The sequence below is a fragment of the Ochotona princeps genome, chromosome 5 (genome assembly GCF_030435755.1).
Source record: "Ochotona princeps isolate mOchPri1 chromosome 5, mOchPri1.hap1, whole genome shotgun sequence".
NCBI classification, from domain to species: domain Eukaryota; kingdom Metazoa; phylum Chordata; class Mammalia; order Lagomorpha; family Ochotonidae; genus Ochotona; species Ochotona princeps.
The window spans coordinates 102,393,373-102,409,613 of NC_080836.1; the positions used below are offsets into that span (position 1 = coordinate 102,393,373).

The 16,241-nt window shown below is 45.9% G+C and overlaps 1 protein-coding gene across 1 annotated transcript in view; it reads right to left on the bottom strand.

The window, feature by feature from the left end:
* PDE6D (phosphodiesterase 6D) overlaps positions 1-16,199 on the bottom strand; it is a 70,047-nt gene extending 53,848 nt beyond the window's left edge. Inside the window, exon 1 of the mRNA XM_004576735.4 lies at positions 15,961-16,199. Coding sequence (XP_004576792.1) covers positions 15,961-16,010 — 50 coding nt within the window. The 5' untranslated portion in view covers positions 16,011-16,199. The remainder of the gene's footprint in view (positions 1-15,960) is intronic.
* Between the last annotated feature and the right edge of the window lie 42 nt (positions 16,200-16,241).

Sequence of the window (16,241 nt, forward strand, 5' to 3'; positions counted from 1 at the left end):
CGATTCTAGACTCCTCAGTGCACCATGGGGGTATATTCTTTAGGATGTGCTTAGCAGACAATGAGGTTATACTTTGAGTTATTTGTCCACACCGGAAACAAAATTCTATTTTGAACATTAAATCGAGCTTAAATGTTTCAAAATAATAGCCTCCTTTGAGTGCAGATGTATGTTTGACTCCCTGCTTTTCTATCTACTGAATGAAATCATGAATTGGTTTATTTGAAGGGGATTCAAGAACTTACAATTTGCTTCTAAGAATTTAAGATGTACAGCATAGCAGAGCAATCTGTGGCTTGTTCCCTAGATGGCTGCGGCAGTCAGTGCTGGGCTAGGCTGGAGCCAGGAGCCTCATCTGGGTCTCCCACGTGGGTGGCAGGGGCTCGAACACTTACTGTTTTGCCCAGACGATGAGCAGGGAGATGGATGAGAAGTGGAGAACACAGGACACAAACCAGTGCCCACTTAGGATGCCGGCATCACTGCCAGCAGTTTTACTTGCTAAGCCACAATGCTGGCCCTTCAGCTAACTGAGAAAATCGAGAGGAAACAAGCAAATCTCAGGCAGGGAAAAGTACTTTGCAGTGCAATGTGGAGACCTTTTCACTTCAGTCAGCCAGCTCAGCTATGCTTGAGAGAAAATTCAGCTTAGCAGGTGATACGTGCCGTAGCCATTTATACTGTTGAAGACAGTCAGCAAGACCAAAACCTCACGTCTAAGGAATCCATGCAGGGAGTTTATCAGTGTGCACCTGCCTCTCTCGGGAAGAACGATGCTTGGAGTTAGTGATGAGAAGTCTTATTCAAAGAGTAACTAAGATTCCATTTTCTCAACCATTTCTCTGCAACTCTCCAAAGACAGCATCTTCTGTTCTTTTCCCTTTTGCCTAAAACTATAATCACACCCTCTCCAAGAAAAATAAATCAATCCTTTTTCAAACAAGTTTATTTACTTGTTATTGGAAAGAGAGATTTTACAGAGAAAAGAATCAGAGAGAAAGATCTCCCATCTACTGGTTCACTCCCCAAATGGCTGTGATGGCTGGAGCTGAACCAATCCAAAGCCAGGAGTTTCTTTACAGTCTCCCTTGTGGGTGCAGAGCTCCAAGGACGTGGGTCATCCTCCATTGCTTTTGCAGGCCATAAGCAGGGAGTTGGACTGGGAAGTGGAACAGCCAGGATATGAACTTGCACCCATACGGGATGCTGGTGCCTGCAGGTGCAAGATTAGCCTGTTGTGCTACCGTATTCATCCCAGCCTTAATAATTTTACACACTTTTATTTTCTATGTCATTTTTTCTAATTTTATTGTGTTTAAATAAAAAAATATTAGTCTGTGAAGTACTGGAATAAAAATTTGGTTCTTCAACAGTGGAGGTGTAAGCAGCTCTGTTCCACGGGACTGGAGGACAATGATTTCTGCTGTGGACAAGGTCTGGTGTGTTTTTCCTCCCAGAAGGTCCTTCCAGGGTGGGTGTGCTGGCACAGTATTAAGTCGCCCCGTCAGACACCCATACACGGCAGAGTGCTCATCTCATTCCTAGTTCCTCTTCCGATTCCAGCATCCCTGTGCACACTCTTGGGGACAGCAGGTCTGGCTCAAGTAGTTTGGGTAAAATCCTACCATCCATTGGGGATACCTGCAGTGAACTCCAGGTCCCACACGCTTGGCTCAGCCCTGGCTGTTGTAGGCATTCGGGAAGTAAACCAGTGGATGGGAGATTTCTGTCGCTTCTGTCTTTGAATAACAACAACAACAACAATAATAGGAACAGGGTGGGCTTTGTGGTGCAGTGTTTAAAGCCACTATTTGAGATGCCCACATTTGCTATCAGAGTGCCTGATTTGAGTTCTGGCTTTTCCAGACTTCTGATTCAGCTTCCTGCTAATGTGCCTGGGAAGCAATGGATGATGGCCCAAGGATTTAGGTTTTTGCCATCCATGTGGGAGATCTGGAGTTTCTAGTGCTTGGCTTTAGCCTGGCACAGTCACACATTTGGGGACTGCACCGGTGGATGGAAAATCTCTCTGTCTCTGTTATTCTGCTGTTTTTTTTTTTTTTTTTTTAAGGATCCATTTTGCTGAGTTAGATCGAGAGAGACAGATCTTAAATCTGCTGGTTCACTCCCAAATGGCTCCAACGGCCAGAGATAGGCCAATCTGAAGCCAGGAGCTTCTTCTGGGTCTCCCGAGCAGGTGGAGGGGCCCAAGACTTTGAGTCATCTTCTGTTGCTTTCCCAGGCCACAAGCAGGGAGCTGGATGAGAAGCAGAACAGCTGGAACTCGCACCAGTGTCCATATGGGACGCTGGCACTGCAGGCAGAGGATTAGCCTGGCCAATGCCCCCTGTTACTTTGTTCTTCGAATAAACACATGAATAAATAATCTTAAAATTCTTCCATCCTCAGATATTCATTTCTGAGGAACGCCTAAGGCCTAGAATTGTAAATAAGCTTGGAAAGTGACTTTTTCAATGAGTTACTAACAGGACATCAACAGGCAAGCAGGATGCCAGCCAACTGTCAAACAGCTATAAGCTTTGCACAAAAAGGTCAAGACAACAAATCAAGGCTGAGGGGAGAATCTAACCCACACCCGCCCCCATGGCAGCGCTGTGTTGCAATAACCCTCCCACCACAGCCACTTTGTCCAAAGAGCCAGCTCCCACCCACACCACTCAAGTGTGCGCTGAACCACGGGGAGCACCGAGAGCAGCAGCCACCCAGCAAGGCTCAGGGAAGCAGCTTGAGCCCACCTGCAGAGCTGCTCCTGCAGAGGGCTGTGGGCTCCAGAAAGGTCACCTTGGTGCTGGAGACAAACAACAAACAAAACAAAAACTCACAAAGGAGAGGAACTTGGGCAGTCAGCTTTTAAACCACCGTTCTGCATTAAGTGTAGATTCACGGCTTGGCGGAGTGTCTGTAAATTATATATGGGCATGGGGCTCTAAGTAATTTTAAGGAAAGTAGGTTTCCCAGACAAAATGGCTGACTCAGCATATAATGATATATGCTAATGTCTACCTAGCACAGCAGACAAGATGAGGAAAATTCTCATGGCAAGGTCACAGGCATGCAGAGAAACCTCTCCCTGCTCGTCCCCTTGGGGCAGGGGTAGCTGCGCTGACAAGCATCCAACAGCGGCATTTCCGTCTGGAGGTACCCCAAGCATTTCCATCAAGGAATGCCTTTCTCGGCTCTGCTTGCTGTTGGCTGCGGCTTTTCTTCTTGTTCTCCTGTCTTCCAACACTGTGCCCTCGTGATCTCGCTCCTCTCGGGCTCTCTCATCCTTGTTCACTTTCTGAATTCATTTCCTTCTCTTCCACCTTCATTAATTCTTAAAGACCACTTCTGGCAAAGCCCTCCTTTTGGATTATACAAAGCATCTGGTCTTTTAGAATATTCTTAAGAACCCAGTTCTAACTCACAGATATTTAAATGTGTAAACTTCCTAGAGATACCACTTAATTTCCTAAAGACCTTCCTCATTTATGGGGGAACAAGGTGAGAAACAGAAATGGATCTCGGAGACAGCAGGCGTAAGTATGCCTGATACATGACACCTGAAAGTCATCAACAGTGACAGCCCTGTGACAGTACTTTGGTCCTGGCAAAGCTGTGTGCTTGGAAAGTGTACAATCAAAAAGCAAACTGGCATGGGAAACAGCAGAGGCAAGTAATTCAGTAAAGAGGAACAGACCACTAGTGAAACATAACACGGCTTTCCCTGGCAAAGGTGGACAGTGAGGCAAGCCTTTTTCCAGTGGGCCCATCGTTCTCCCCACACGTGCAGTTACACACCCGAAACTGGTCCGCAGCCAATTACAAGAGCTACCCTGGCAAATTCTTAGAGACTCCCTAGTCAGACTGTTTTTCTTCTCAGCATCTCTGGACTGAAGAGATAACACCAAGGCACTTTCCCCAGGATGTTTCCAAAAGAGCGGCTGTTTTCTTTCAGGGTATCTGGAGGTACAGGGATATTATATTGCCTTGAATCCTATCAAAATCTACATTTATAGATTCCTGAATTCCAGCTAGTTTAAAAAAGCAATACTTCATCTTTCTCTCTGTCTTTCCTTGTCTCTGTAAACCTTTCCAATAAAAATATTTTTTAAAAGAAAAAAAAACAATACTTCAACATTGAGAGTTAAATCAGCTTCCTCAAATTATGACTATTAAAAAAAAATAACCCAACTAGGTGACACCAACGGGGCTTCCTCTGTCACTCCAACAGCCATAGTTACTTTCCAAAACTGTGGAGGGCAAAAGGCTTTCCCATGTTTGCTCAGGAATACAAACAATCACTAGGATTTTGGTTTCTCTTCTTCTTTTAAAATTTATTTATTTGAAAGCCAGAGAGAGAAAAAGGAAGAGAGAGGGAGAGGGAAAGAGAGAGACAGGGAGAGAGAGACAGACAGACATGGTCCATCTGCTGATTTAGTCCCCAAATGGCTGTAAGGGTGGGGAGGGTGAGGCTGGGCAGACCAAAGCCTGGAGCTTCTTCTGCATCTCCCATGCAGGTAGCAGGGGCCCAGCACTTGGGCCATTTTCCAGTACATTCCCAGGTGTATCAACAGGGAGCTGGATCAGATGTGGACCAGCCAGATCTCAAGTTGGAATCCATAAGGGATGTGGGCACTGCAGGTACCAGCCTACCCTGCAAGTCATAGCACCGGCCCTGATACTGGCTTCTCTGACATCCTGAAACATTCAAGCTACAAATTTGCAAAATAAAGCAATCCTGAGCTTCAAAGCAAAGATCAACAATTTTAATAATGCAACAGCAAGCATGATGCATTTGAAATGCCTAGAGTTTTTGAAGTGAGTTGGCATATAATATTTCATTCAAATTGCATAACATCTATGTAAATCAGACAGACAGAGCATCATCTTTGTTTTACAAATAAACAATCTGCATGAAGTTGGATGGTGTAAATAAGTGATTTCCATTATTTTAAAAAATGTTCTCTACCCACTCAAGCTATTTCCCTAATCTCTGCTTTCCTAGGTTACCAGATTTCTTTACAGAGTAACCTATACTCATTGACTCAATTCCATCATCTATCACCCATTTTCTTTTTTAAAGAATATTTATTTATATGAAAGCAAGAGTTAGAGTGGGATAAACAGCCAGAGACCTTGACCTGTGGGTTTCCTCTCCCAATGGCTACAACAGCAGGCACTGGGCCAGTTAGAAGCAAAGGGCCTGCAGCTCCATCCAGGCCCTGTGAGGGCTTAAGTACCTGGGCCATCTCTCCAGTGCTTACTCCAGCACATTAGCATGGAGCTGGGTTGGGAGTGGAACAGCTGGAACTGAAACCAGCACCCATATGGGATGCTGGGATCATGGGTGGTGATTTAACCCACTGTACCACAATACTTAGCAGGTTATAATTATTTAGTTTCTTCAAATACTTACACCTGTTTTCTTTTTTTTTTTATTTTACTTCTATTGGAAAGTCAGATATACAGAGAGGAGGAAAGACAGAGAGCAAGATCTTCTGTCTGATGATTCACTCCGAAGCGGCCGCAATGGCTGGAGCTGAGCCAGTCTGAAGCCAGGAGCCTGGAGCTTCTTCCAGGTCTCCCACACGGGTGCAGGGTCCCAAAGCTTTGCGCTGTCCTTGACTGCTTTCCCAGGTCACAGGCAGGAAGGGAGCTGGATGGGAAGTGGAGCTGCCAGGATTAGAACTGGCGCCCACATGGGATCCTGGGTGTGCAAGGCAAGGACTTTAACCATTATGCTATCGTGCCGGCCCCACATCTATTTTCCTTTAAAATATTTCCAATGACCTACAAGGAAGGTACCATGGGACTCGCAGTTGGTTCTCAAACACTGGTGGGATGAATGAACTTTTCTGTCATCGCAGGACTTCTCTTGGACAGTCCTCCTTCCTTAGACTCGACTAAGACTCACTCCCTAAGCCCTCCCTGAGTCACTGTCCTACTCCTGTTATCCTCCAATATCTTCAACTACCCAACACCTGCTCATCTCTCAAATTCCTACGCAAATGACAGTTCTGAAGTCTTCCATAATGCCCCAGAAGTGTTGTCATTCCTTCTCTCAGTTTCCTTGGCATTTAGGATTACCAGGTGCTTATCAGATCCTTGCCTGGCTTACTGTTTGTCCTCCTTACCAGTTCCTTTGGAGGAAGAAACCAGATTATCACTTTAGATATCTCCTTACCGAATCTGCTAACAAACACGGGGATGAATGGACAGAAAGCGGCAGCACCAGGTCTAGGACCCAGGTCTTGCAGCCCCCCTCCCCTTTGCTCTTAGCCCAGAAGGTGGTTCAAAAGCAATGAGGCCTTACAGTTGCATGACTCATTCAAGTGGGCTCTGCTTCTCAGATTTAGTCCCTGTTCCTGAATCTTTCATTTTGCAGTGACCTGGTTAAGAACCATACTTTCCAAACAGAACTGTCACCTAGGTTGTGGTGCCATACCAGAAATCTTCCATCCAATGGTTCACTCCCCAAAGGCTGTAACTTAAAGGTTTCTGTTATAGAATATCATGCATTTAGGGTTCGTTTCCTTATTTGGAAACTTCATAAGAAATTTAAAGAAATCTTCAGAACAAAACTGAAATAATGTAAGCTCGTTACAGAGTAGCTTTGTCTGTTTTGACAAAGGCTAGGAAATATTGGAAACAGATCTTAGGAGAGATTCTTTCATCTTTTCCTATTAATGAGATGATCAGAACTTCTTATCTGAAGATCATATCCTTGTGGGATAAATTATGTGAGTAGCTTTGCTAAACAAAACCATACGGGGCCCGGCAGCATGGCCTAGCGGGTAAGGTCCTCGCCTTGAACGTGCTGGCATCCTATATGGGCGCCGGTTCTAATCCCGGCAGCCCTGCTTCCCTTCTAGCTCCCTGCTTGTGGCCTGGGAAAGCAGTCGAGGATGGCCCAAAGCCTTGGGACCCTGCACCCTTGTGGGAGACCTGAAAGAAACTCCAGGCTCCTGGCTGCAGATCAGCTCAGTTCCGGCTGTTGCAGCCACTTGGGGAGTGAATCATCGGACAGAAGATCTTCCTCTCTGTCTCTCCTCCTCTCTGTATAACTGACTTTCCAATAAAAATAAAATAACTCTTTTAGAAAAAGATAACACAATTAAACTATATCAAAAGTGCTTTGAAAACAAGCTCACTATAGGAATACCGGCTATGACTAGGCCACCCCTTTGTTTCTAGTGGCTGTATTTGTAGTATTATTTATGTTCTCTCTATGTCAAGTTCTCTGGAATTCATATTCAGGACCAAAAATGCTCTTCTTGAATCAGTGTATACACAATGCAATCAACAACAAAAGCTTCATCAGTACCGAATGTCTCAGGAAAAAGCTGTTTCAAAAACAGAGGTGTGCCAGAGTTGTGGCTCAGTGAGCTGGGCCGCCACCTGCTGTGCTGGCATCCCACAAGGGCACTGATTCAAGTTTACGTTGCTCTACTCCAGATTCCTGCTAATGTGACTAGGAAGGCAGGAGATGGCCCACGTTACTGGGCCTCTGCAAGCACATGGGGGGTTCGGACGAAGCTCCAGGCTCCTGGCTTTGGCCTGGCCCAACCCCACTGCTGCAGCTGTCTGCAGAATGAAGCAACTCTCTGCCTCTGCTCTCTGTAACTCCTACCTTCAATTAATAAAATAGTTATTTTAGTTTATCTGTATTAGAGAGGCTGAGACATAGAGAGAAGGAGGGGCACAGAGACAGTGATCTTGTATCTGCTGATTCACCCTGAGCTGATGCAAAGCCAGGAGGATCCAAGAGCCTCTTCTTGGTCTCCCACGAGAGTGCAGGGTCCCAAGGCTTTGGGTCGTCCTTGACTGCTTTCCCAGGCCACAAGCAGGGAGCTGTATGGGAAATGGAGCAGTCCGGACACAAACCAGTGCCCATATGGAATTAAGGAAGGAAGAGGATTAACGTGTTGAGCCACAGTATTGGCCCAATATATAAAATCTGTTAAAAAAAAAAAAACACAGAGGCAATAATATATAGTTTAATTACTACAGATCACAAAAAGTATTTTGCCTATTTCCAGTATAGAACCTATCTCAGTAGAAATACCTGCTGAAGGGAATCCTTGTCAACGGAGGAAGGCTGGCACTAAGGCAGTGCAATGGGGAAGGGATTTGAGACCTTCTGGAAATTCTTTTCTCAGGAACACACATATTATATGCACACATAATTTCCTTCTGCAGTATTCTGGATGGATAGCCACATCCCTGCTGCTTAAAATACTTTCTAGAAAATGTCCTTTTTGGGGTCATTCTGATTGTTAGGAACTAGGCTAAATTCTGTCCCTTGTAATTTCTGTCCTTGAGTCCTGCGCTCTGAGAGCACACAGCTCCTAATTAATTTTTCCTTTTCATAACAGATTTTCCAGCTGTAGATGAGACCACTCCCATCCCTTGCCTTGAACTTTCCATCTTGAGGTTCCAGTCCCCTGCTCCCAGCTCCTCTCCAAGTCCCCTGCTCTGGCTCAGTGCCACCTGGTCCCCTTTGTTGAGGACGAATTGGGCTCTCCAGTGTGCTCCTCTAGGACAGCACCCTCTCTGCCATAAACTGGGCTTTCTTTACTCCAACCCACCGAGCGCTTCATGGATACTGGAGTAAAGTACATTTGTTTTTCTTCTCAGTGTCAAAACTATCAGCAGATTAAAAGCACAAAGAGACCACTGTTCTTGAAATCTTGGCAAGTCAGTTTTAAGCATTCACACAATGATCAGAACACTCATGCTGCTGGACAGGCTGGTCTTTAAGATTTCTTCCAGGGCCTGGTGCTATACCCAGCGGCTAAAGTCCTCGCCTTGCACATGCTGGGATCCCATGTGACACCGGTTCATGTCCTGGCTGCTGTGCTTCCCATCCAGCTCCCTGCTTGTGGCCTGGGAAAGCAGTCAAGGATGGTCCAAAGCCTTGGAACCCAGCACCTGAGAGGGAGACCAGAAAGAAACGCCTGGCTCCTGGCTTCAGATTGGCTAAGAAAGACACTGGGGGAGTGAACAAGCGAATGGAAGATCTTCCTTTCTGTCTCTCCTTCTCTCTGTAAATCTGACTTTCTAATAAAAATAAATATATCTTTTAAATCCCTTCCATTGATGCTAAAGCTCAGGAATAGGCCTATCTAAATATTCAGATAACCCCCATAACATTGGGATTTGGGGTTGACAGGAGCTTTTTTTTTTTTTAAAGATGTTGGAGGGCCCAACACGATAGCGTAGTGGTTAAAGTCCTAGCCTTGCACACACCGGGATCCCATGTGAGCACCAGTTCTAATCCTGGCAGTTCCACTTCCCATCCAGCTCCCTGCTTGTGGCCTGGGAAAGCAGTCACGGACGGCCCAAAGCCTTGGGACCCTGCACCCGCATGGGAGACCTGGAAGAGGCTCCTGGCTTTGGATCAGCTCAGCTCCAGCCGTTGCGGCCGCTTGGGGAGTGAATCATCGGACAGAAGATCTTCCTCTCTGTCTTTCTTCCTCTCTGTATATCTGCCTTTCCAATAAAAAATAGATAAATCTTAAAAAGAAAAGAATAAAATGGAACAAAAACAAGACAAAAGCACCATTCGAGGAAAACACGGACTTCATATCCCTTTCTTAACACTTGACCAATACGTGATAATGACATTCAAGAGAATTTCAATAGTCTATTATTTTCAAGGAGACTGAAGTGGATAGAAAACTAGGGCCAACAATTGTGGGCTTGAGAGTAAAAATGCCATGAGGAAGAGGATACAGGGGATCAAGCTATAGGACAGGCCATGCAAGACGGCAGAAAGTTGCTTTCAGAAACCTCCTGGGCCAAACAGATTCTTTGTTTTTGCGAACTTGCCGTGTGCTGGGATGGGATTTGTTCTTAGACAACAAGACAAACCCTCGGCGTACATCAGTGCTTCCTAATGAAATCACTGTCAGAGACAAAGCAGAAACATGATAGTTTCTCAGGAAGAAAATAAATAGCATGAAGGCTTCAGTTATACCTCAGAGGAATGCTGGATGGTTACAGTAACATCATGATTCCTAATATTAATAATAAATAAATGACAGCAGCTGACATTGATTATTTACTCTGCCCCAGGCCGACTCGGCAAATTCTTGTGCCAGCATCATAAGGCTGGAGCTAACGCGCAGCGAGGCCCTGGGGAGTTCCCCCTGGAGGCAGCAGTGGTGCAGCTGGGGTCCCGGCTGTGTGCCACTGAGTCCTCTGCTCCTTGTCCTAAGTACTCACCACAGAGCCCATGCACATATCTGACTGCACTATGCAAACAACAGTTCTCTAGCAGAAGTTGCTAATACTGAATATTATCATGATTTTCACTTATCAATTAATTTGGAATAGAGTTGGACTATTTTAGTAAGGCTGAGTACCTCTTCATTTACTTGTTATTCATTCATTTTTGCCCTTCTGGGCACTGCTCATATCATTTGGCTATGATAAGTTTGATATTTATTTTATTGATCTGTAGGCAGTCATTTATTATTGAGGATATTAGATTAATTTATGGAGTACATATAAATAGACAATTAGCTAACCACTAAAAAAAAATAGTTAAGGGTTGGTATTGTAGTAGAGGGTTAAGCTACAGCCTGCGGCACTAGCATCTCAAATGGGTGCCAGGTTGAGTTCTGGCTGTTCACCTCCAATCCAGCTCCCTAATGAGCCTGTGAAAGCAGCAGCAGATGGTCCAAGCAGATGGGCATCTCTGCCCCAACATGGCAGACCAGCATGCAGTTCCAGGTTCGTGGGTCTGGCCTGACCCATCCCTAGCTGGTGCCTCCATCTCGGGAATGAACCAAGGATGGAAGATTTCTCTCTGTGTATTTTGCCTTTGAACTAAAAAAAACAAAAAAAAACAAAAAAAACAAACTTTAAAAATAAGTGAAACTGCATTTCTTTTATTAAAGTAAATTCCATATGGATTACAGATAATTAAATTATAAAGGTAGAACCTTTCCTTATGGCAGTCTATCAGTTTCTTCATATTAACTTAATAAAGGTATAGATTTATGTGGATGAAAAAGTAACTTGTACAAGCAGAACAGTGTGTGGAAGATGATACAAAAAAGTTACTGTAAGAAAGATGTATCAGGGGCCCGGCACAGTAGACTAACGGCTAAAGTCCTCGCCTTGCACATGCCGGGATCCCATATGGGCACTGGTTCATGTCCTGGAGGCCCTGCTTCCCATCCAGCTCCCTGCTTGTGGCCTGGGAAAGCAGTTGAGGATGGCCCAGGGCCTTGGGATCTTGTACCCTTGTGAGAGACTTTGAAGAGGCTCCGGGCTCTTGTCTTCAGATTGGCTCAGTTCTGGCCATTGCGGTCACTTGGGGGGTGAATCAATGGATGGAAGATCTTCCTCTCTGTCTCTTCTCCCTGTATATCGGTCATTGCAATAAAAATGAATCTTAAAAAAAAATAATGTGTCAGGGCCTGGTGTTATGGTATAGCAGGTAAAGCAGCCATCTGTGACGTTGGCATTCCATACAGGTACCAGTTTGTGCCCCCACTGTTCCACTTCTAATTCAGCTCTCTGCTAATGGCCTGGGAAAAGCAGTGGAAGATGGCCCAGGTTCTTGGGCCTTTCCACCCATGTGGGGGACCCTAATGAAGCTCCTGTTCCTGGTTTCAGTCTGGTGAAGTCCTCACTGTGTGGGTGGCCATCTGGGGAGTTAACTAGCACATGGAAGATCTCGCTGTCTCTTTCTTTTTGTAATTCCAATTTAACATTTTTTAAGAGTGGCCAGCGCCACGGTGTGGTAGGCTAGGCCTCTGCTCGTGGTACTGGTTTGTGTTTTGGCTGTCCCACTTCTGATCCAGTTCCCTTGTGTGGCCTGGGAAGACAATGAAGGATGGCTCAAGCCCTTAGGCCCCTGAACTCTTGTGTTCGGAGACCTGGAGGAGGCTCCTGGCTCCTGGCTTTAAAACAGCCCAGCTCTGGCTATTGCAAACATCAGGGAGTAAACATTTTGGATGGAGGATCTCTCTGTAAATCTGCATTTCAAATAAAAATAAAGTCAATCTTTTTTTTTTCAAGAGTAATATGCCACATCTATGTGAGAGACTACAAGTGGCAATAACTTAGGGATTATGAACTTTATAATTTAATGTTAAAAAGATGCAAACTAATATTTATAATCACATTTATATAAAAACAAATGCTTTAAACAATAGCTGTATTAAAATAATGACAAAGGTAATTTTTTAGGTGGCTGGAACTTATAATAGTCAAGTTAAAAACTGTTTTTACAAAATGCATTGCTTTTTAAGATGCTCCCTCTAATCAGACATAAAAATAGCTAAGCTTTTGGAAAGAATTAATTTTTGTGTTCTTCATGTAGAGTCCCCTCTTAACAGTCACCTTTGTTGAATGAATGATGTGAGCATTTGGGATTATAAACATCACTCTAAATTGCTTGAAGCATCCAAATCCAAACTCTTTGTAGGAGAGTGAGTTTATTCCCCAAGTAATATCTATATTTTAATTTACAACTAGGACATATTATGTTTTTAGCAAACAGGAAAGAAACACAAAATAATATTGTATCAGTTGAACAATAGTGGGGTGTAGATGATATGAAAGAAAATCTTATGCATGCTTTTGAAGTAACTTGTGGCAAATAAAAAACACTTATACTAAAATCTTAGACTATACCTAACTTGTGTAACTTGTGTTTTTTTTAAGTATTTATTTATTTTTATTGGAAAGGTGGATATACAGAGAGGAGGGAAGACAGAGAGGAAGATCTTCCATCCGATGATTCACTCCCCAAGTGACTGCAACAGCTGGAATGGAGCCAATCAGAAGTCAGGAGCCAGGAGCTCTTTCGGGTCTCCCACACGGGTGCAGGGTCCCAAATCTTTGGGCCGTCCTCAACTGCTGTCCCAGGCCACAAGCAGGGAGCTGGATGGGAAGCAGGGCCGCTGGGATTAGAACCAGCACCCATATGGGATCACAGTGTGTGCAAGGCGAGGACCTTAACCACTACGCTATTACCCTGGGCCCTGATTTATGTAATTTGTTAATCACATTTATTTGGTTTCTACTTGTATAATAGATATGCAATGTTTTGTGTGAATAAAAGGAATACAAATATTTATAGCACTCTTACCATATGACTTTAAACACACTTACTGTTCATGAAATATCAATCCTACTGCAAAGTATACTCCATCATACTGCAAAACTACAGTAAATAAACTAAATACAGATCAATGAAACAGAAACATTCCAAAAACAAGCCCATGTCTAACAGAAAGAAAACACTGACAGACAGCATTCTCAAACAGTGGAAATAGTCCAGGGACACCGACTGTGAACGCAGTAATAGGAGTTCTACCACCCACCACACCTGTGACATACTGCAGGCGCTACCCTGAAAAGAGAACACTTAGGGCAAACAAAACGTGCAGAAGGAAAATATTGACAGATCTGACATGATAGTTTCAAAATTCTATTCAACAAAAGATGGGAACAAGCAATTCACTGGGAAAGTATCTGCAACATACTTAATAGCTACAAGATTAATATTAAAACACGAAAGAACATCTACCAAGCAATGAGAAAAATGAGAGCAATTCCGTAGCATGGACAAAACCCGAACTAACAAGCAGTTCACAGAAGAAAAAGCCCAAATATAAGAGATTAGTAACTTGTTACTAACAGCAATAGCTAACACACAATGCTCACTCTGCATCGGGGCCTTCCCGAGTACTTCAAGGATCAATCATGAAATGTCCCAACAACCCCATTAGCTGGAAACTATTCCTAACCCCATTGTGAAAGATGAGAAGGCAGAAACAGAGTTCACTGTGCAGGGATACACCGTCAGGAACCCAAGGCTAGAATTCCACAGCAGGTGGTATTGCTCCACACTCCAGCCTGGCTCCTAAACAAACACGGTGCCATGTTACCTCTCCAGTGAACCAGACATCCAGGAACATACCATTAAAGCAAGGTCTCGTGGGTTCTCTACACTGGGAAAACAGTAACAACAACAACAACCACCACCTGACATAGTCACAGCGCAGAATTAAGTGGTGTCAGCCCTGCCAGTGCAGAACACAATGGTGCTTTCTTTTTGTAATAATAAACTACTCTTACAGAAATCAATACTCTGAGACAAAGCTCTGCAGAACCACTTAACTTGTCCAACAGGTGGACAAGAGGCAGCTAGGTTCTTTCCAAAACATTCACTTCTTCTTGCTTTTTTTTTACTGAAGCTAGCAACAAATCCTGAAGTTCTTACTTTCCTTCTTTTCATGTTCAGATGCCAATAAAGGCTGCCTGGGTGCCAGCCCTCACCCCGTGGCTTCCTCACTCACGTCCTGTGCCTGCTTCCCTTTGGCTTCAGCAGCCGATAAGCTCAAAGCCTGTTCCTGGCCGCAGTGACACCATCACCGACTGGTTGACTGACCTCGATGCAGGTCAGCTTCCTACTCTTCCTCATATCTTTTCTCAGCTTCTTTCCCCACAACTTCAAGGGCCAAGCCTGAAGATGAGAAGCTCAGACATGTTGCTCAAAGCCATTAAAAACTTTCAGATTTTCAGCAGCATATTAACTGCAGTAAAAAATAGTTGCTTCTGAAACCTCAAATCCCTGGTTTACTGTCTTATAAAGTTAAATATAAAGTACTCAAGAGAAAAAATAAAAACTAGAGGTAGTGTTTCTAATATTCGGTTATCTCTATGTCAAGGCTGCATTTACGAAGAGAAACAGCAGGACCGTGCTGGCTATAGAAGCAGCTGTTGCAAACTTCACACTCAAGTACTGGAAGTTGATCAGGAATGTTGGTTTGTAAAGCGGATAAAACCTCATTCCTTTTGAGATTTCCATCGGTACCTCCCAAACTTCCTGTACTTTCTGTAAAATTTCCTACCAACTTGGCTTCTGACTGTGATAGCGCCAATACAATTTGTACGGGGTTGAACATGGACACCGCCAGGGTAAGGCGGGGTGGGAGTTGGGGACCAGCACTTTACTGGACAGGCAAGCCAGGGGCCGTGAAGAGATGGCCACAGGCTCCCCGAACAAGATATTTAAAAACGTTCCATATTGCAAGGACAGGGCGTTAAGAAGAGATTAAGGCCAAACGGGAGAATGTAAATTAGGAATCTAGCAGATCACCTCTGACAGGCGAACCCTTCACTCAAGCACGATGCTCCAGCACCGCCTTAGGGACAGAAGGCTGCAAAACGAGAGCCCATGGCAGCCACTTGCACACCCCACGGGGTCCCCCCCAAGCCCTGGAAGCCCTGCTGGACAGCTCCGCCCCCACAGCCAGGCGGGCGACCCCAGTGAAGGCGGCACCCCGTTTCCAAGGCATCCCGCAAGAAAACCGAGGAGCCGAGGGGGTAAGCAGCGACCACCCCACCTCTGAGGACCCACCAAGAGTTAAGAGGAGGTCCATCTTGGACCGTCCGCCACAACTCGAGCCGTGCAAGCCACAAGTGAGTGAGTAGCACAAGTTGTGGCAACAAGACGGGGTAGAGTTTAACCCGGGCGTTGGTTCCACACAAGGCCACTCACTCCAAGCCACTCTGCTCCCCCTGGGTGGGCTTCCCGCCAAAGACGCCGCCAAGGCTGCGAGGCCAGCCTGCTGCACTCCCTCAGCCCTTCACCTCGGGCCGCAGCAGCAGGGTCCGGCCGGAGCTCCGGCCCCAGCCCGGCCTCTCCGCCGCCCAGCGTCCCTTGCAGCCCGGCCCCCGGGGGCTCCTTCGCCTCCTGAGCTCCGGGGTTCCCTCCATTCAACGTCCCCTTCCTTCCTCAGGACGCCCAGTGCCCACCTCCCGCTCCCGGTGCCGCCGGGGGCCCGGGACCCCGTTCCCTTCCTGTCCCCCACCCCGCTCCACTGCCCGTCTCCTCGGGTGTCCACCTGGCGCCCCAGTCCTCGGCCGGTCTCCTCAGACAGCGGCCACCTCCCAAGTCCTCCCGGCCCCGCCCCGCTCCCGGGCGGATACAGTTTGAAGCCTCTCAGGATCTCCCTGGCCCGCTCGTCCTTGGCTGACATGATGCGGCGGCCGCCGCCCGCAGTTCTCTCACGCTGTCCTGCGGAGCCTCGTGGACCGTGCCCAAGATCAGAGGACAGAGCCGCGGACCGGCCTGGACACCTCAGGAAAGCAGCGGCAGCGACCAGACCCGGACCGGCCTCTCCCTCCCCTCAGCTCCCGCTCCTGATCCCTTCTCCTTCTCCCCTGGCCTCGGAACGCCCGCCCCTAAGCCAATAGAAAGCCAGCCTCGG